This window comes from Amblyraja radiata, chromosome 32, assembly GCF_010909765.2.
Source record: "Amblyraja radiata isolate CabotCenter1 chromosome 32, sAmbRad1.1.pri, whole genome shotgun sequence".
In the NCBI taxonomy this organism is placed as follows: domain Eukaryota; kingdom Metazoa; phylum Chordata; class Chondrichthyes; order Rajiformes; family Rajidae; genus Amblyraja; species Amblyraja radiata.
Genome location: NC_045987.1, coordinates 22,295,259 through 22,311,840, shown reverse-complemented (window position 1 = coordinate 22,311,840; position 16,582 = coordinate 22,295,259). Strand labels below are relative to the sequence as shown.

Here is a 16,582-nt window from a genome sequence, read left to right as displayed (position 1 = left end):
TCACAGAGGCCAGACTAGGTAAGGATAACCAACTTCCTTCTCCGAAAGGCAATTAGTGAACCATCTTATCACTTGTAACAAGGCTCAACAAGTGTTCAAAATTCCACAATGGTTCAACCCCCACACGTTTCCCTCCCAACCCCAACCTGCTTCACCACGTGACAAGCTCTGGCTGATCTTCTAACTCAGACACCATTTTCCTACCCCATCCCCATATTCTTTGAATACTCGAAAATAAATGTCTCTATTTTGATTCAAATCAATGACGGGGCCTCTCTATGGCTCTCTGAGGTGATGAATTCCAAAGAGTCACCACTCACAGATTCCAGTTCCATGTGGCTTCCCCATTCTTTGAGTTTCTAACCCTTCGTTCTCAAGGAAAAGTTCACAGCCCAAGAAAACATCTTCTCCGACCTCTTAAAATGTTATACTTCTCAATACAGCAAATAAATGTCGATCATAGGATAACATTCAGGATCAATCTTCACTACACTCTCTGTACAGCAAGAACATTGTTTGTTTCAGTAAGGAGACAAATGTTCCACATAGTACTCCAAGTGAGTTCTGCACCAAGGCCCTATATAGGTGTAGTGAGATATTTTTATACTCAGATACTTGTTTAAATAAAAATCAACATATCAACATACAACAACATACAGGGACACCCATGTCTCAACATCTGCCAATCCCTCACCATTTGTATTGTTGGCTCTAGCATACTATAGGCCTTCCTAAATTTCTACTGCGTCTGCGTGTTAACGTTCACTAACTTATGCACAGGGACACCCATGTCTCAACATCTGCCAATCCCTCACCATTTGTATTATCCTAGCAAAGTGGATAACCTTGCACTGTCACACATGGTATTCCATCTGTATTGTTGTTGCCAACTAATTCAGTTTGCATATGAAATACAATAGGATGTTCCACAGATATGAAAGTCTCAGTAAAAATGTTAAATCTTCATATTCATAATAATTTTATAAACCTGAATGGGAAACCAACTGAAGAAATGTAAATGCCAAGCCTTTGGATATTTGTTTTAGCACATAAACTGAAGTTATCACCCTTATATGAAAAGCCATTTGATCTAAAAGACTAGAGGATGAACTGCACTACAGCTACCAAAACGGTTAAAACAACCAAATAGATTAGAATTTTTCAATCTAATTTTCTTCAAACACCCTCAAGCAACTTAAATTCCTTCACAATCCAAATTCAGTAGTGGTTGTTAAAAATGCATGTTAATAAAATAGCCACAAGGTGGTGCAAATCGCTCTTTTGCTTCCACATGGATGGAACATGTCGCATTTTATTCTGCATTAATCAATGCACTTTTTATAAAAATTGGATGAAGGAAGAAGCTTCGGGTATTCGGAAGCAAAAGATTAAACTGCTGAATGCTAAATTACAATAACAGCATTTGTAGTGGATGAGAACACAGCACTACAGTTCTGGGTAATAGACATTATACTAATAAATGTGTTAAAGTCGCTCTGGTAGGAATCTCACAGAAAGTGCACAACCAGATTTCATATGCTTTTGCAAATTAATGTGCATCATAATCATTAATTTTAATACATTATATTAAGAAATATCAGCAAAATTTCAAATTGTTCTAGCAAATTGTTATTCCATGATGCAACAAGATACCCAAGATCCCTTCCGCCCCCAAATGAACAAAAAAGTTTTTGTGTCTTCTATCAACAGAGAATTACACATCTGTGACTCATGAATTAAGTGAAATAATTGTGCTGTTTCTTATTTTTAAATGTGTTCTACAAAACAAAGTTGTGGGTGGTGATGTGGGGAGAGGATCTAAAAAGTGAATTTTACTATTAAAGCGGGTCAGTTTCAAGATTGTCAATCAAAATAACTCTGGTTGCATGACTGCAATAGCATCTAAAATTTTAGGACATGAATATAATGGGGTTTTTTTTTTTTTAAATCAGCAGTAATAGTTATACTGTGTAACAATCTCTGTCACCGATTCAGAACAATCTACTTGGCTGATCAGAAAAATCATTAGATGTGGGAGCAGAATTAGGCCTTTTGGCTCAGAGTCTGCTCCACCATTCGATCATGGCTGAACTATTTTTTCCTCTCCACCCTTTTTTCCTGCCTTCGTTCCGTAGCCTTAGATGCCCTTGTAACATCAAGAATCAACCAATCTCCACTTTAAAAATACCCAATGACTTGGCCTTCACCGCCATCTGCGGCAATGAATTTCACAGATTCACCACTTTCTGGCTGAAATAATTCCTCCTCATCTCCATTCTAAAGGTGCGTCCTTTTATTCTGAGGCTGTACCCTCTGGTCCAAGACTCTCCCAGTGCTGGAACATCCTTTCACATCCACTCTATTGAGGCCTTTCATTATTCGGTAGGTTTCAATGAGATTCCCCTTCATCCTACTAAACTCAAGTACCAAAGCCAAATACCATAGCCAAAGGCTCATCATATGCTAACCCAATCATACTGGGATTATTCTCGTAAACTTTCTCTGGGCCAGCACCAACGGCAGCACATCCTTCCTCAGATATGGGGCATGAAGGAACCATATTTACTCATTGCTTGAACACAGAAACTACAATTGAGGAACTCCTCTGCAATTTCCCCCCAGCTAAACCTTCCACTGAAGGTGCTAACTCATCAGAAACAAAAAAAACAAAAGTGGCACTGAATGTGCTTCTTGAAATCACTGTTTTTCTTGAAACTTCAAACATGGTATCACTAGTATTATGTAGAACAATGGACCACTACGCTCATGTATAAATTGATATTTTAGCAGCTTTACCTCACATCCTACATAGCGTAACTGCTGTCTCAATGCTTAGACAATGTCTTCATCTTTTCAGTTGTAAATAATTTATTAACTTATACCTCTGAGTTTAAGAAGCAGGTGCTCATCACATGTCAAGTAATATAACATAGTAATTATAATGGTAAAATACCCCTGATTTATTTTACTGGTAATAAATCTTGCATTCATTTGTTGTACCAAGAGTCTGATACAGAACCTCCTCAGAATTACTAATTCAAAATCTCTTTAAATCTTAGATGTCTCTGAAATATATCGCAAAACTTTCCATTTTTAACCCAACTTTCCGATGATAAACATTGAATAAATTTGAGTTGAAATTTATTTTTGAAGATCATTTCATTCAACGTAGATTTTCAAATGTTGATCTTTTGGCAAATGGACAAAATAATTAACAAGGATGGCATTGAATTGATAAAGGAACACAATTTAACAAAGATTAGCTACAGACTAAGGTTTGTAAATTTATGGATGCCCAAGGATCATTTTTTTTTTTAAGGGGAAATTAAATAATTTTTGTATGATACTAAAATAAGTACTAAAATAAACAAGCAAATAGACAATAGACAATAGGTGCAGGAGTAGGCCATTCGGCCCTTCGAGCCAGCATCACCATTCAATGTGATCATGGCTGATCATCCCTAATCAGTACCCCATTCCTGCCTTCTCCCCATTTCCTATGACTCTGCTATCTTTAAGAGCCCTATCTAGCTCCCTCTTGAAAATATCCAGAGAACCGGCCTCCACCGCCCTCTGAGGCAGAGAATTCCACAGACTCACAACTCTCTGTGAGAAGACGTGTTCCCTCATCTTCGTTCTAAATGGCTTACCCCTAAATATTGTGAAAACTGTCAGCACTTCTGCAGATTATAAAAAAGGGGTTAACTAAAGTAAAAGTTATCCATTTGCTTTTATTTCTTCCCTAAATTAGAACAAACTGGGGAAGAAATAAAGAAAATGGATAAATGGTAGAGACACTCAATAATTATTGCATTGGCCCTCAAGGTCTGCAAGTCCCTTGCACCTGTTCGCATATATCCTATGGGCTTAAAGTAAGTAAGTGGAGGCAGAAAAGATGCAGACCAGTTGGCCTAACAACATTTTTCAGTAAATTGCTGGAATCCATTATTATGGAGGCAACAGCGAGGCATTCGTAAATTTTTTCCAAGCATGGTTTGTGATACGGAGATTTTTTTTCGTGAATTGAGGAGCAGGCTTGAGCAACAAGCTGGCCTTGTTCTGGTCCTTTTGTTCTAATATTATTATCCATAGGAACATTTTGTGAAAAATAAGCAATTTTGTGGCTCCAACAAAACTTGTTGAAGATGTGCTACATTACAAGATGAGAGCAGACTAAAAATAGGCCCCCGTAAAACACGTTTTGACGAATCACTTCTTGGAGGAACAGATTACAGTGAGAACAAAAGTCAGGAAGGCATGTAGAATATTTAAATCTAGTAAATTAATCTGAATTCTTGAATAACTTTTCAGCCCTCATGAGTACAACTAAAATCCAATCAATACAATTAAATCATTAACTAGGGACGAGAGTTTATCATTATCATTTATCCCTTTAACATTATTACACAATTTCTTTAAATTATGAAAAAGTTACCAATTATTTCACAGAATCTGACCATGACCCAGCAATTTGTCATCTATAAAAACACAAAACTGTATGAGGTGACCCGCAGAGCTTAGGACCGTACCTCATTTTCAGACATCATCCCTGGCGTCATCTGAGAAGAAGTACCCAGTGAAATGACCAACACTTCTTCAGGCTGCACTTCCTGCAAGGCCTCTTGTATTGTATTTTCGTGTTCCAAGTGTTCTTTTGCTTCATTTGTCCGGGTTCTATTTCTTCCAGCTACAAAATATTACATCCACAAATTGTCAGTTTTCTTTTCAATTTTATTTCACCTTTTAGGTTGCAGACAGATTTATTTGAAATAGATTCCATTGAAAAATACTTCAACCTTGCACACAAAGGAAAGCAAACAGGACAACTCACAAGGTCAACACACACATAGTTACTGACCCTGTCTACGTGAAGTAAAATACCACAATTGTTGGGCGTGAAGCCTTGGAAGATCTGAGTTTATAAAACCAAAGCAAGATGCAAGATGGTTGCCCTATAGCAAGAACTGAGATGGTAGACCTCCAGAGATCTTCCTTTCTATCAAGTATCATATCTGGAGGTACACAAAATTGCTGGGGAAACTCAGCGGGTGCAGCAGCATCTATGGAGCGAAGGAAATAGGCGACGTTTCGGGCCGAAACCCTTCTTCAGACTGGCTGAAGAAGGGTTTCGGCCCGAAACGTCGCCAGAGTCTGAAGAAGGGTTTCGGCCCGAAACGTCGCCTATTTCCTTCGCTCCATAGATGCTGCTGCACCCGCTGAGTTTCCCCAGCAATTTTGTGTACCTTCGATATTCCAGCATCTGCAGTTTTCTTTTGAACATCATATCTGGAGTGCTTGTCCCCAAAATATTATGGACTTCAAGCTCACACAAGCTCCTTTGTGTGAGACAGACATTGCATTAAACTAAATTTAAATTCATTTGGAATATTTTTTTATAAATTTCAATGCAACATATAAAATATTGAATGTCACTTTACAAAGTGCAAAGTTTCTTGACAGGAATTTTTGTGAAAAGCTTGAAAATAAAGTTAACTTAATGAAGTTCAAGAATAGACATCCAATTCTTAAATCGATTTTGTTGTACAACTGGATTATGATTGATGAAACAGTACCAATAAATCTAAACAAAGTTCTAGTTCTGCTACATACCGAAAGCGGCAGGTACATTTTCTGTGCTGCACCAGGCATAATTAAAAATGAAGCATCATTTCAACAATTCTAACAGGGAAGCTATTACCATTCCAGAGTTTGTGGCATAAATCAAGTAATTTCCAGAACCTTCTATGCATGGAAGTGTTACCCACCAAATGGAGCTACAAGAGGAATGTGAGCAGTCAGATTTGTAGTCGAAGTATCCCAGGCGGTAATGGATGCTAATTGTTGTCCTGGGTGAGGGCAGCATTAAAGCAATGGAAATCAAATGCAGATTAATCACCTCATTAAAATTCACAGCAAGATTTTCCCCATGCTCTTATTTTTATTTTGCATCAAAATGGTAACCATACGTTTCACTCTTGATTGTTTGCGAAAAAAGGTTCTAAACATTTCCCAAACTGAGAACTTTTCCCAATCTTTGAAGGCTCAGCTGTAACAGCACATCACACCAGCATAAATTCTCCAAGATCATGGTAACCACTAAATTTACCACATCAAACGTTAGGTAAGTAATGTTATGGCTCTTTGTCCAGTCAAAGAAAGAGAGTTCACTTCCTTTCAAGTGAATAAAATAATATGCCTGCAGTTAACAAATATAGCAGTCAGCACCGGGATTTCAGGGATACGGATCACGTGTAGACAGTGATTAGTTTAAGATGGCATCATGTTCAGCACAGACATTGTGTGCCAAAGGGCCTGTTTTTGTGCTGCACTGTAGAGCTGCTGACTCACAGCACCAGAGACACAGGATTCGATCCTGACCTCGGGTGTGGAGTTTGCACATTCACTCTGTGGGTTTCCTCCAGGTGCTCCAGTTTCCTCCCACATCGTAAAGACGTTCGCATTCTTGGTTAATTGGGCTCTGAAAATTACTCCTAGTGGGCAAAGTGTGGATAAGAAAATAGGATAACATAGAACTAGTTTGAATGAGTAGTCAGCGTGGACTCAGTGGCTGAAGGGCCCGTCTCCTTACTGTATCTCAAAACTGAACTAAACCAAATTAAACTAAACTAGACACACCATGAAACTCCAATTTGTGAATGATGGAATCAGACAGCAATTCAGTATTGACAACAAGGGAAGAATTGTATTCCAAATGGACACTGTCACCAATGTTAGTGCAATTTTTAACTCAAAAATATGGAGCAAATACATTTTACTTACAAACACACTAATATTTTGTCAGGATCCATATTAATTTTAACTGATTTTGTCAAAAATGGTGCTTATACTATGCACGGAATAAATGTCTTAAAGATTGGAAGGAAGCATATAAAGAAAGTGATTTGATCCCATTAATTACCTGAGCACTTTACATAAACAAAACATACAAATCAATCTATTAAACTTTGTCATGTGATCGTACATTGATATTGGATTTTTAACATGAAAATTAACTAGGTATTCGCTTAATTAAAAGTCCGAATTTATATTCCACAGAAATGTAGTACAGGTGCACAACCTTTTATCCGAAGATCCAAATAACGAAAACCTCCGAATAGCGGCCATTTTTTCGGTCCTTGAAGAAAGGTCCTTGAAAACGTTCACCGAGGGCGGCCCGCAGAGGTGACAGCGGAACCTCCGGTCGGTCCTCGAAGAAAGGGGAACTAAATCCCCATTCATAAAAGAGAAGGTGAGGGTATATTGCGCGGGAGGGTTAATAATTGACAATATGCTGCTGCCTGCCCGCTGAGTTAAAAAGTTCCCACGGTAGACTCACGATACACAGTGTTTCGTGAGTCTTGCGTGGGAACTTTTTAACTCAGCGGGGCAGGCAGCAGCAGATTGTCGCTCGCTTCAGTTTCACCCCACCTACACCCCTCTGCTTCCCGGCCATGTGTGTGACCCCTTCCCTCCCCTCTCCAGCTCCCCGCCCATTGCACCGGCGCGGGGGCTTTGCACTGTCACCGGAGACGTCAGGACCAACGGGACACCGACCCCCAGGCCCACTGCAAGCACGGAGATCCCAGAGACCCACAGCCAGCAGCAGCCCAGCCCCGTTCCAACTCCAGAGGAAAACTGCAAACTGGCCGGAGACGTCAGGACCACCAGAAGCCGTTCCCCGAGCTGCGCCCCCTCATCGGGACACCGACCCCCAGGCCCACTGCAAGCACGGAGATCCCAGAGACCCACAGCCAACAGCAGTCCAGCCCAGCCCCGCTCCAACTACAGAGGAACCTGGGTTGCGGATGACGGGGCGCAGCTCGGGGCGTCGTAGGGGCCCATCGGGGAGCGGGTTCCTGTTGGTCTTGACGTCTCCGGCCACCTGCCATCCTCCGGGAACCGTACCGCCCTTGCAGGAGAATGGGGTTGTTTGCAGTTGCAGAGGGAGGGGGCAAGGGCGGTACAGTTTCCAGTCTCAGCTCCAGTCCAGGGGGGTGGCCGGAGACGTCAGGAGCAACGGGACACCGACCCCCAGGCCCACTGCAAGCACGGAGATCCCAGAGACCCACAGCCAGCAGCAACTCCAGCCCAGCCCCGCTCCAACTCCAGAGGAACACGTAGGGGCAGAAGCTGATGGTGTGCAAGGTACGTCTTGTTCTTGGGGTGGCGGATGAGGGGGCGCAGCTCGGGCTGTGGGCATACTGCCACTTGTCGCCGTAGCGGCCCATTAGGGAGCGGATTCCTCTGGAGTTGGAGGGGGAGGGAGGTATTGTGCTGTTTGATCGCCCCCTGTTATCCCAGGGACAGGGAGACACAGCGGCTTTTTAGACTGGTGGGCAATCACTTCCAAAGTTCTGCCCACACAGTCAGTACACCTCTCCTACACTGCATTTCATACAAACATTTATTCTGCAAGAAAAAACTACATTGAAGGCTCAAACTCGCGACCGAGTTTACTGCCGGGATCAAGACTCAAACTCGCGACCGAGTAACGGGACCAAGGCGCAAACTCGCGACCTTGCGGATATGAGCCGAGCACTCTACCACTGAGCCAGCCATTAAAATCTACGCTAAAAAAATTCCATTCCGAAGACCGACAAATTCTGAATTACGAAAAGTGTCTGGTCCCAAGGCTTTCGGATAAAAGGTTGTGCACCTGTAGTATCGAACTGGTATGAAAAATTAGCAAAATAGATTGTTTGTCAATGGTAATTGTCTAACTGAAGTTTCAGCTGACATAATATCCGACTAAATATAGAACTTAAAAAAAAGATATTTAATTTCCCTTTTGATGTATTCATCAATAAACCAAAAATAAATACTGAACCATGCTGATTTAGCTAAAATGAGCAATGCAACACTAATTTCACAGTCAGGCAGTGTAGCCCGTCTTAATCACTGGCTACTAAATTTCACTGGGAATTAAACAATCCCAGTGATGGATATTCACTTTCCAGGCCCAAAAAACATGTTAACCTCAGTTTTCTAGCACAGCAAAAGAAACTGTACAAGGTTCAAGATGTTTACCGTTAGATAGTTCTAAGTTCTAATTCCCATCATCTTAACATGATCAAGAGAATAAATACGAGGAACAAATCACTTTCTTTGTGGGTAGGAAGGAAATGCGGATCAGGTTTACACCGAAGATAGACACAGAATGCTGGAGTAACTCAGCAGGACAGGCGGGTCACGTCCTGAAACGTCACCCATTCCTTCTCTCAGAGATGCTGCATGTCCCGCTGAGTTATCCCAGCATTTTATTTATCCGTTCTTTCTTCTAATCTTTAAAACATTATTCCCTGTGCACAAACATATTTTTGGCAGAAACAGTTGAAATCAACATGGATCCTGACAAAATAAAATCATATTTGGTCCTTTTTCAGAATTGCAATAACTTATTGACGACAATGTCCATTTGGAATCAAATTCCTTACCTCCCCTTGTTGTGAAAGTGGAATTACTGCCCAATTCCATTGTTTTCAAATTGGAGCTTCATGGTCAGTACATATTTACCACGTGTGCAGACTGCTATATTTGTTAACTATTTTATTAACTTGAAAGGGAACGAACTCCATCTTGATCTAAATAGGACAGTCCATTCACTTGACCTGATGAAGTTAAAACAAGATCACGGTACCTGCAAAACATCATATACAGATGATGTCAACTTGTAAAAACAGTGTTAGGAGTTACAGAAGACAGAATGCACTGCACACCCTTGGTCCAAGAAGGATGGCTTCCCAGAGCCTTTTTACTGCAACGGATAACTTGTTTGCCTACAAATTATTGATATTATTTTCTCGTTTGCAAGAATTGTACTTGTATTTTGGAAATCCTTTGTACAATTATGTTAGAATTTACTTCTCATAATAAAATATGCTTTGTTTAAAATAATAACTGTGCTTAATCAGCTGGAAGTATCTTCTCCTTGGAGGGATGGGACCCACAGCTCAAAATACTAATTATTGACAGCTAAATCATTCAGAATAAATACTAAAGTATTTAAATAAATCTTTGAAAGATATATTCAATATAATCTCCCTAAGGTGAGGGTACGAGAAAACAGGTGCAACAGATAAGATTTAAGGTCTTGACTCAAATTTAGGACTCTCAAACGAGTACACGTTTCTAATTAGCGTGGATTAGATATAAATCAATGAATTAGGGAATGCTATTTGCATTATGTGGGCCAAATTGGTTATAACACAATTTCGATCATTTAAAAGTTACTTTGGAAATTGGCAACCAGGAAAAAAGCAATTTTTGAGGAAAACCTGCTTCCATGTAATCTCCCCTCAGTAATCAGACACCATCGTCTCCTAAAAACAAAGGCTGTCAGTTTCACCGTGGAAGGCCATGTACTTGAGAAGCAATTGCTTCTATGGACACTTATACAGGTGCACAACCTTTTATCCGAAGATCCAAATAACGAAAACCTCCGAATAGCGGACATTTTTTCGGTCCTTGAAGAAAGGTCCTTGAAAACGTTCACCGAGGGCGGCCCGCAGAGGTGACAGCGGAACCTCCGGTCGGTCCTCGAAGAAAGGGGAACTAAATCCCCATTCATAAAAGAGAAGGTGAGGGTATATTGCGCGGGAGGGTTAATAATTGACAATATGCTGCTGCCTGCCCGCTGAGTTAAAAAGTTCCCACGGTAGACTCACGATACACAGTGTATCGTGAGTCTTGCGTGGGAACTTTTTAACTCAGCGGGCAGGCAGCAGCAGATTGTCGCTCCCTTAAGTTTCACCTCACCTACACCCCTCTGCTTCCCGGCCATGTGTGTGACCCCTTCCCTCCCCTCTCCAGCTCCCCGCTCATTGCACCGGCGCGGGGGCTTTGCACTGTCTTCACGTCGGCGATACCAGCAGGTCAGTGCCAGTCACCGGAGACGTCAGGACCAACGGGACACCGACCCCCAGGCCCACTGCAAGCACTGAGATCCCAGAGACCCACAGCCAGCAGCAGCCCAGCCCCGTTCCAACTCCAGAGGAAAACTGCAAACTGGCCGGAGACGTCAGGACCACCAGAAGCCGTTCCCCGAGCTGCGCCCCCTCATCGTGACACCGACCCCCAGGCCCACTGCAAGCACGGAGATCCCAGAGACCCACAGCCAACAGCAGCCCAGCCCCGCTCCAACTACAGAGGAACCTGGGTTGCGGATGACGGGGCGCAGCTCGGGGCGTCGTAGGGGCCCATCGGGGAGCGGGTTCCTGTTGGTCCTGACGTCTCCGGCCACCTGCCATCCTCCGGGAACTGTACCACCCTTGCAGGAGAGTGGGGTTGTTTGCAGTTGCAGAGGGAGGGGGCAAGGGCGGTACAGTTCCCAGTCTCAGCTCCAGTCCAGGGGGGTGGCCGGAGACGTCAGGACCAACGGGACACCGACCCCCAGGCCCACTGCAAGCACGGAGATCCCAGAGACCCACAGCCAGCAGCAACTCCAGCCCAGCCCCGCTCCAACTCCAGAGGAACACGTAGGGGCAGAAGCTGATGGTGTGCAAGGTACGTCTTGTTCTTGGGGTGGCGGATGAGGGGGCGCAGCTCGGGCTGTGGGCAAACTGCCACTTGTCGCCGTAGCGGCCCATCGGGGAGCGGATTCCTCTGGAGTTGGAGGGGGAGGGGGGTATTATGCTGTTTGATCGCCCCCTGCTATCCCAGGGACAGGGAGACACAGCGGCTTTTTAGACTGGTGGGCAATCACTTCCAAAGTTCTGCCCACACAGTCAGTACACCTCTCCTACACTGCATTTCATACAAACATTTATTCTGCAAGAAAAAACTACATTGAAGACTCAAACTCGCGACCGAGTAACTGCCAGGATCGAGGCGCAAACTCGCGACCTAGCTCGGGGATTCAAGAATCCCCGAGCTAGGCCGCCTAAGGGCATCTAGCCCCTAGGGTGACATGAGTGCGAGAGGTGATTCAATGCTGCGGGCACATTTACAAATTCAGGAATTCATTCAACACACTGCATTTCATACAGACATTTATTCTGCAAGAAAAAACGACATTGAAGACTCAAACTCGCGACCGAGTAACGGGACCAAGGCGCAAACTCGCGACCTTGCGGATATGAGCCGAGCACTCTACCACTGAGCCAGCCATTAAAATCTACGCTAAAAAATTTCCATTCCGAAGGCCGACAAATTCTGAATTACGAAAAGTGTCTGGTCCCAAGGCTTTCGGATAAAAGGTTGTGCACCTGTACTATGATACTCTATTAAACAATGTAACATATAGCATTTCGTCTTTTAGCTTGCAGCAATAAAAATAAACTTATTAGAAAAACATTTTTTTTTTTTGTTTTGCGAATCGGAACCTCTAGCCCCTAAGCTACTTTTCCATTATTCCCCATTGCCATGATTGTTTTCAGAACTTGATTTTCTATAACGTGACATTTCTTAAAAATGCAGCTATCGAGTTATGGCGGAACTACTCGTTATTTAACTAGCAATCCAAAGGTCTGAATAATAGCTCCAGCAAAGAGTTCAAACCGTCAGACCATATGCTAGATTAAAGAAAATAATCCGGCTTTAAGAACTTATTTATTTTCAATTAAATCAACAATAAACTGAACGATGGTCATGTTATTATTTTGGCATAATAACATGAACTGAAGGATTTATTTTCAAAGTAAACCTCCCATCCTTAACGTGGTGCATATGAACCCAAAAGCATGCAAATGTGATTGGTACTCCAACCACTCTCCAAAATGGTAGTCAGAGCATTGAGTCTGGTGTAATGAATGGTGACCTTGTCAGTGTTCCACAGATCACAAAAATGGTTGTTTGATGAAGTAAAATCAGGCTCAGCTGAGCAGATCTCAAAGGAATAGTCTGCAAACTCACTGTCTAGGCTGATGCATAATAAATAACCAATTGGATGGCTTGCTGGAGAGTTTTCATGGCAACTCTTATCAAATTAAGGCCCCTTTGGCTTGGAAAGGTAAAACAAATTACCTTGGCAGCTGGATGGGGTGGGTGTGAAATTAGATTATGCATTAAGGATAATTTAGTTTCAATACTCGGAGTATGTTAAAAACCAACTTAATATAAATTTAGATAAATATTACCGCTAGAGTACATTAATTTACTTGTCTCAAACCGGTGAATACAGAGCTAATTCATAAATATCAACAAGCAAAAGTGATGTTTTTCTTTTCAGTGGAAGCACCAATTATAATTCTTAGTTCTAGTCTCCAGTCTTAATGGCAGCATTGTGGACAGTTAAGTATATCTAAGATTACAGCAGGGTCTAGATCAACTAGGAAAATGGGCTACAGATTGGCAGAGGGAAACTTAATTCAGACAAGTGGAAGGTGCTGTATTTAGGTAAACTAAACAGTTCACACAGTAAAAGGCAGGATCCTGGAGAGTATAGCAGGACCGACATCCGAGTGTACAATTCCTAGTTCCATGAAAGTGGCGACACAAGTAGACATGGTGGTGAAGAAGGCATTTGGCTTCCTTCATTGATCAGGGCATTGAGTACAAGAGTTGGGATGTTATGTTACAATGTGCACAAAATTTGTGAGATCATACGTGTATTATGTGCAGTTCTATTTTATAGAGGTATATAAAATCATGATAGGTGTAAATATGCTGAATGGTCACAGACCTTTACCCAGTGTAGGGCAATGTAAAGCCAATTTCCGTGCTTTATAACTCCATGTATTTACAGCAAAGTAAGGTTCTTACAACCTAAAATGAACAATGTTTTACTTATTACCGGAACTCTGTGCCATTTTACTTGCAAAGATGTAATCAAAAGTGGAGTTATTGGCACGAGGAGGTGAAGAACACACAAGAGTAACATCAAGTAAGAGTTGTCGACCTGATACCCGACACCAGAAATTAAGACATTAACAATATTGTTTAATTATTGTTTGAACTTCACTTCAACAATTGCAAGTGATACTGTCTTGAACTCATGAAGTACACAATGTTCCTTGCAGTTTAGTATATTCACAGAAATTAAATATTTGCCAAAATCCTACAACAAAATACAAAGTAGAATGTTTAATTTCTCATTTAAGTTTTTTTTCCAGAATTATTGATAGAATTAACAAATGCAGTTGCATCTCCTACCTATTTGCAGTCGATTTTTTTTATTGGCTGGAGTAGTTGCAGGAGACAACTGGGGTGTGCTGGAGGGAGTCAACTCCAGACTATTGCTCTTCCCTGTTCTGTGATGTGGAACGTTAATGATAAGGTTCTCCAGAGCCATTCTGTCCTCTTCCCTTAGCAACTCCCCCGGCATTACATGTCGTGCAAAGGTAATCTATGTACAAATTAAATACGCAGTTTAAGTTTTGTCAATGAAAACCTACATAACAGCAAACCTTTAAGAATTAAGCAAGCCTTTTAAGATTCTGCAGCTGAAAGAAGCTTCAAAGTAACTTTGTGAAGAAAAATTTACAGGCACAATTATAGATTTCTTAGTTTTTCCACCACAGACAACTTTTTGTCCGAGGTTTTTTGTGCCACGTTGCCTTCAAACTCTCAGCCTCCTCCCACTCCTACCGATCTTACATATCAACAGGATAAATGTATAAACAATCCCATTTCCAAACGTCCTACAGCGCCAACCTCCAGAAGTGAGCCCGGCATTCAAAGCAATACTCCAAATGATTCTGGATAACGTCACAAGTAAATGCAGGTATGGATAAACTAGTGGAGATGCTGAGTTACTCCAGCATTTTGAGTCTATCAGAATCAGCATCTGCAGTTCTTTCATACACATGGATAAACTGGCATCATACTCAAACTGTTGGCTGATATTGCTCCAAAACTCTCAACATAATTTAACTGTACGATTATCGTTGGCTCAATTGCTCTTTCATTATGCTTTACAACAGCGAAGTCAAACCTCAAAATTGCGTAAAATACATTACTCGTTATATTAGTGCCCACATAATCCATGCCAACTTTTATAACCAACACAATTATGCTCCAACACCCCTTCATCAAACTCTCAGCGAATCTGTATTTTTATGCCTTCTTTCTTCCAAAAGCCTGCAAGAATGCAGCCGTTCACTTGATAAAAGTTCTAAATTGAAATAGTCAGCCTTCAACTTCATTTAACTGCTTACTCAGCTCTGCAGTGCTGTCTGCAGGCGATATTAACCATGGCTGCCTGCCAATACAACACTGAATTTAAACTGTCTAAATGAAATGACATCATTGCATAATCACAAGATTATGCTGGAAAGACAAATTCACACCTGTCCCAGTCTAAATTCAATATCTTGCTCACTGATAAAATAGAATAGAATGCAGGAATATCTATAAAACCATTCGGTACAGCAAGTGGCTGAAACAATGAAGCTTATGGTGTTGAAAAGAAATTGGGTCACAGATGAACAAAGCCACAAAAGGTACTGAGTTATAGTTTCCCCTGTGCAATACCAATTTACATCTGTAGATGAGCAATTTATTTTCTAATAGATGCCTAATGAAAATAGGAAAGGTTTTGTAAGAGTGAGCTTACCAAGTTTAAAAGCTGATTGTGTGTCATGTAGACCACAGTTCTGCTGAGCCCTTCCAGCAAATTCACTGAGGACATGGGAGGAATTTCCACTGTACGTCCTCCAATTATGACATCCAAAAAAGCTGCAACACAACTCTAAAAAAGATGAATCAAAATACGTCACATGTTTGCAAGTCATGAGAAAGAAACCAAACCAAAGCAGGTCACATTTTTCTGTAACATACTGTTTACTATTGGCACATTTGCACAAGTACAATTTTTCTGCTTTCTAACATGGATAACACGATGTTGCAGCACTAATAGCTAAGTGGCGGCTGAGCAAAATCTGAGGTTCTCTCACGATAAGGACTGTCACAGAAGACAAGGCTGTTGTGTTGTTGGTTCTCTTCTAAAACTTTCCCGTGCTTGCCTATGGTACGCTTACCTTTATTCCAAGGAGCATTGAATATCTGAGCCATGAAGTCATGGTGCAGCTCAATAGGACGTTGATTAGGCTGTACTTAGGGTATTGCATCCAGTTCTGGTTGCTCCATTGTAGGAAAGATGTGGAGACTTTGGAGAGAGTGCAGAGGATGTTTACCAAAACGCTGCCTGGATTAGAGGGTTTCAGCTACTGGGAGAGGTTGGATAGACAGATGTTTTGCTTCCTCTGCAATGTCAGAGGTTCTGGGGAGATTTGATTGAAGTATATAAAATTATGAGATGCAGAGATTGGGTAGACAGTCAGAACCTTCTACCAGGGTGGAAACATCTGACACTAGAGGGCATAGCTATAGGGTGAGAGGGGAAAAAGTTTAATACAGATGTGTGGGGCAAATTCCTTTTTTTGCACAGAGCGTAGTGGGTGCCTGGGTCGCATTGCCGTGGTGGTGGTGATAAAGGCAGAAGGGATAGTGACGTTTAAGAGGCTTTGCGATGTACATGGAAAAGTAGGGAAGAGAGGGATATGGATCACGTACAGGCAGATGAGATATGTTTAACTTGGCATCATGTTTGGCACAAACATTGTGAGCCGAAGGGCCTTCAAGGTGATTGCTGGGAATTAGATTTATTGATTTTCATGTGGGATTCAAGTCTGTAACCTGTTTGAAC

At 41.7% G+C, this 16,582-nt stretch overlaps 1 protein-coding gene across 19 annotated transcripts in view; it reads right to left on the bottom strand.

Moving 5' to 3' along the window:
- Positions 1 to 16,582, bottom strand: part of gapvd1 (GTPase activating protein and VPS9 domains 1) — a 106,053-nt gene that overhangs the window by 53,493 nt on the left and 35,978 nt on the right. For 11 of the 19 annotated variants that reach the window (XM_033048814.1, XM_033048828.1, XM_033048817.1 and 8 more), the window contains 4 exons: positions 15,491 to 15,625; positions 14,089 to 14,281; positions 5,766 to 5,846; positions 4,530 to 4,687 (listed from right to left, as the gene is read on the bottom strand). In XM_033048814.1, the coding sequence (XP_032904705.1) occupies positions 4,530 to 4,687; positions 5,766 to 5,846; positions 14,089 to 14,281; positions 15,491 to 15,625 (567 nt within the window). The remainder of the gene's footprint in view (positions 1 to 4,529; positions 4,688 to 5,765; positions 5,847 to 14,088; positions 14,282 to 15,490; positions 15,626 to 16,582) is intronic. The other 8 variants (XM_033048826.1, XM_033048832.1, XM_033048829.1 and 5 more) reach the window with 1 other exon arrangement.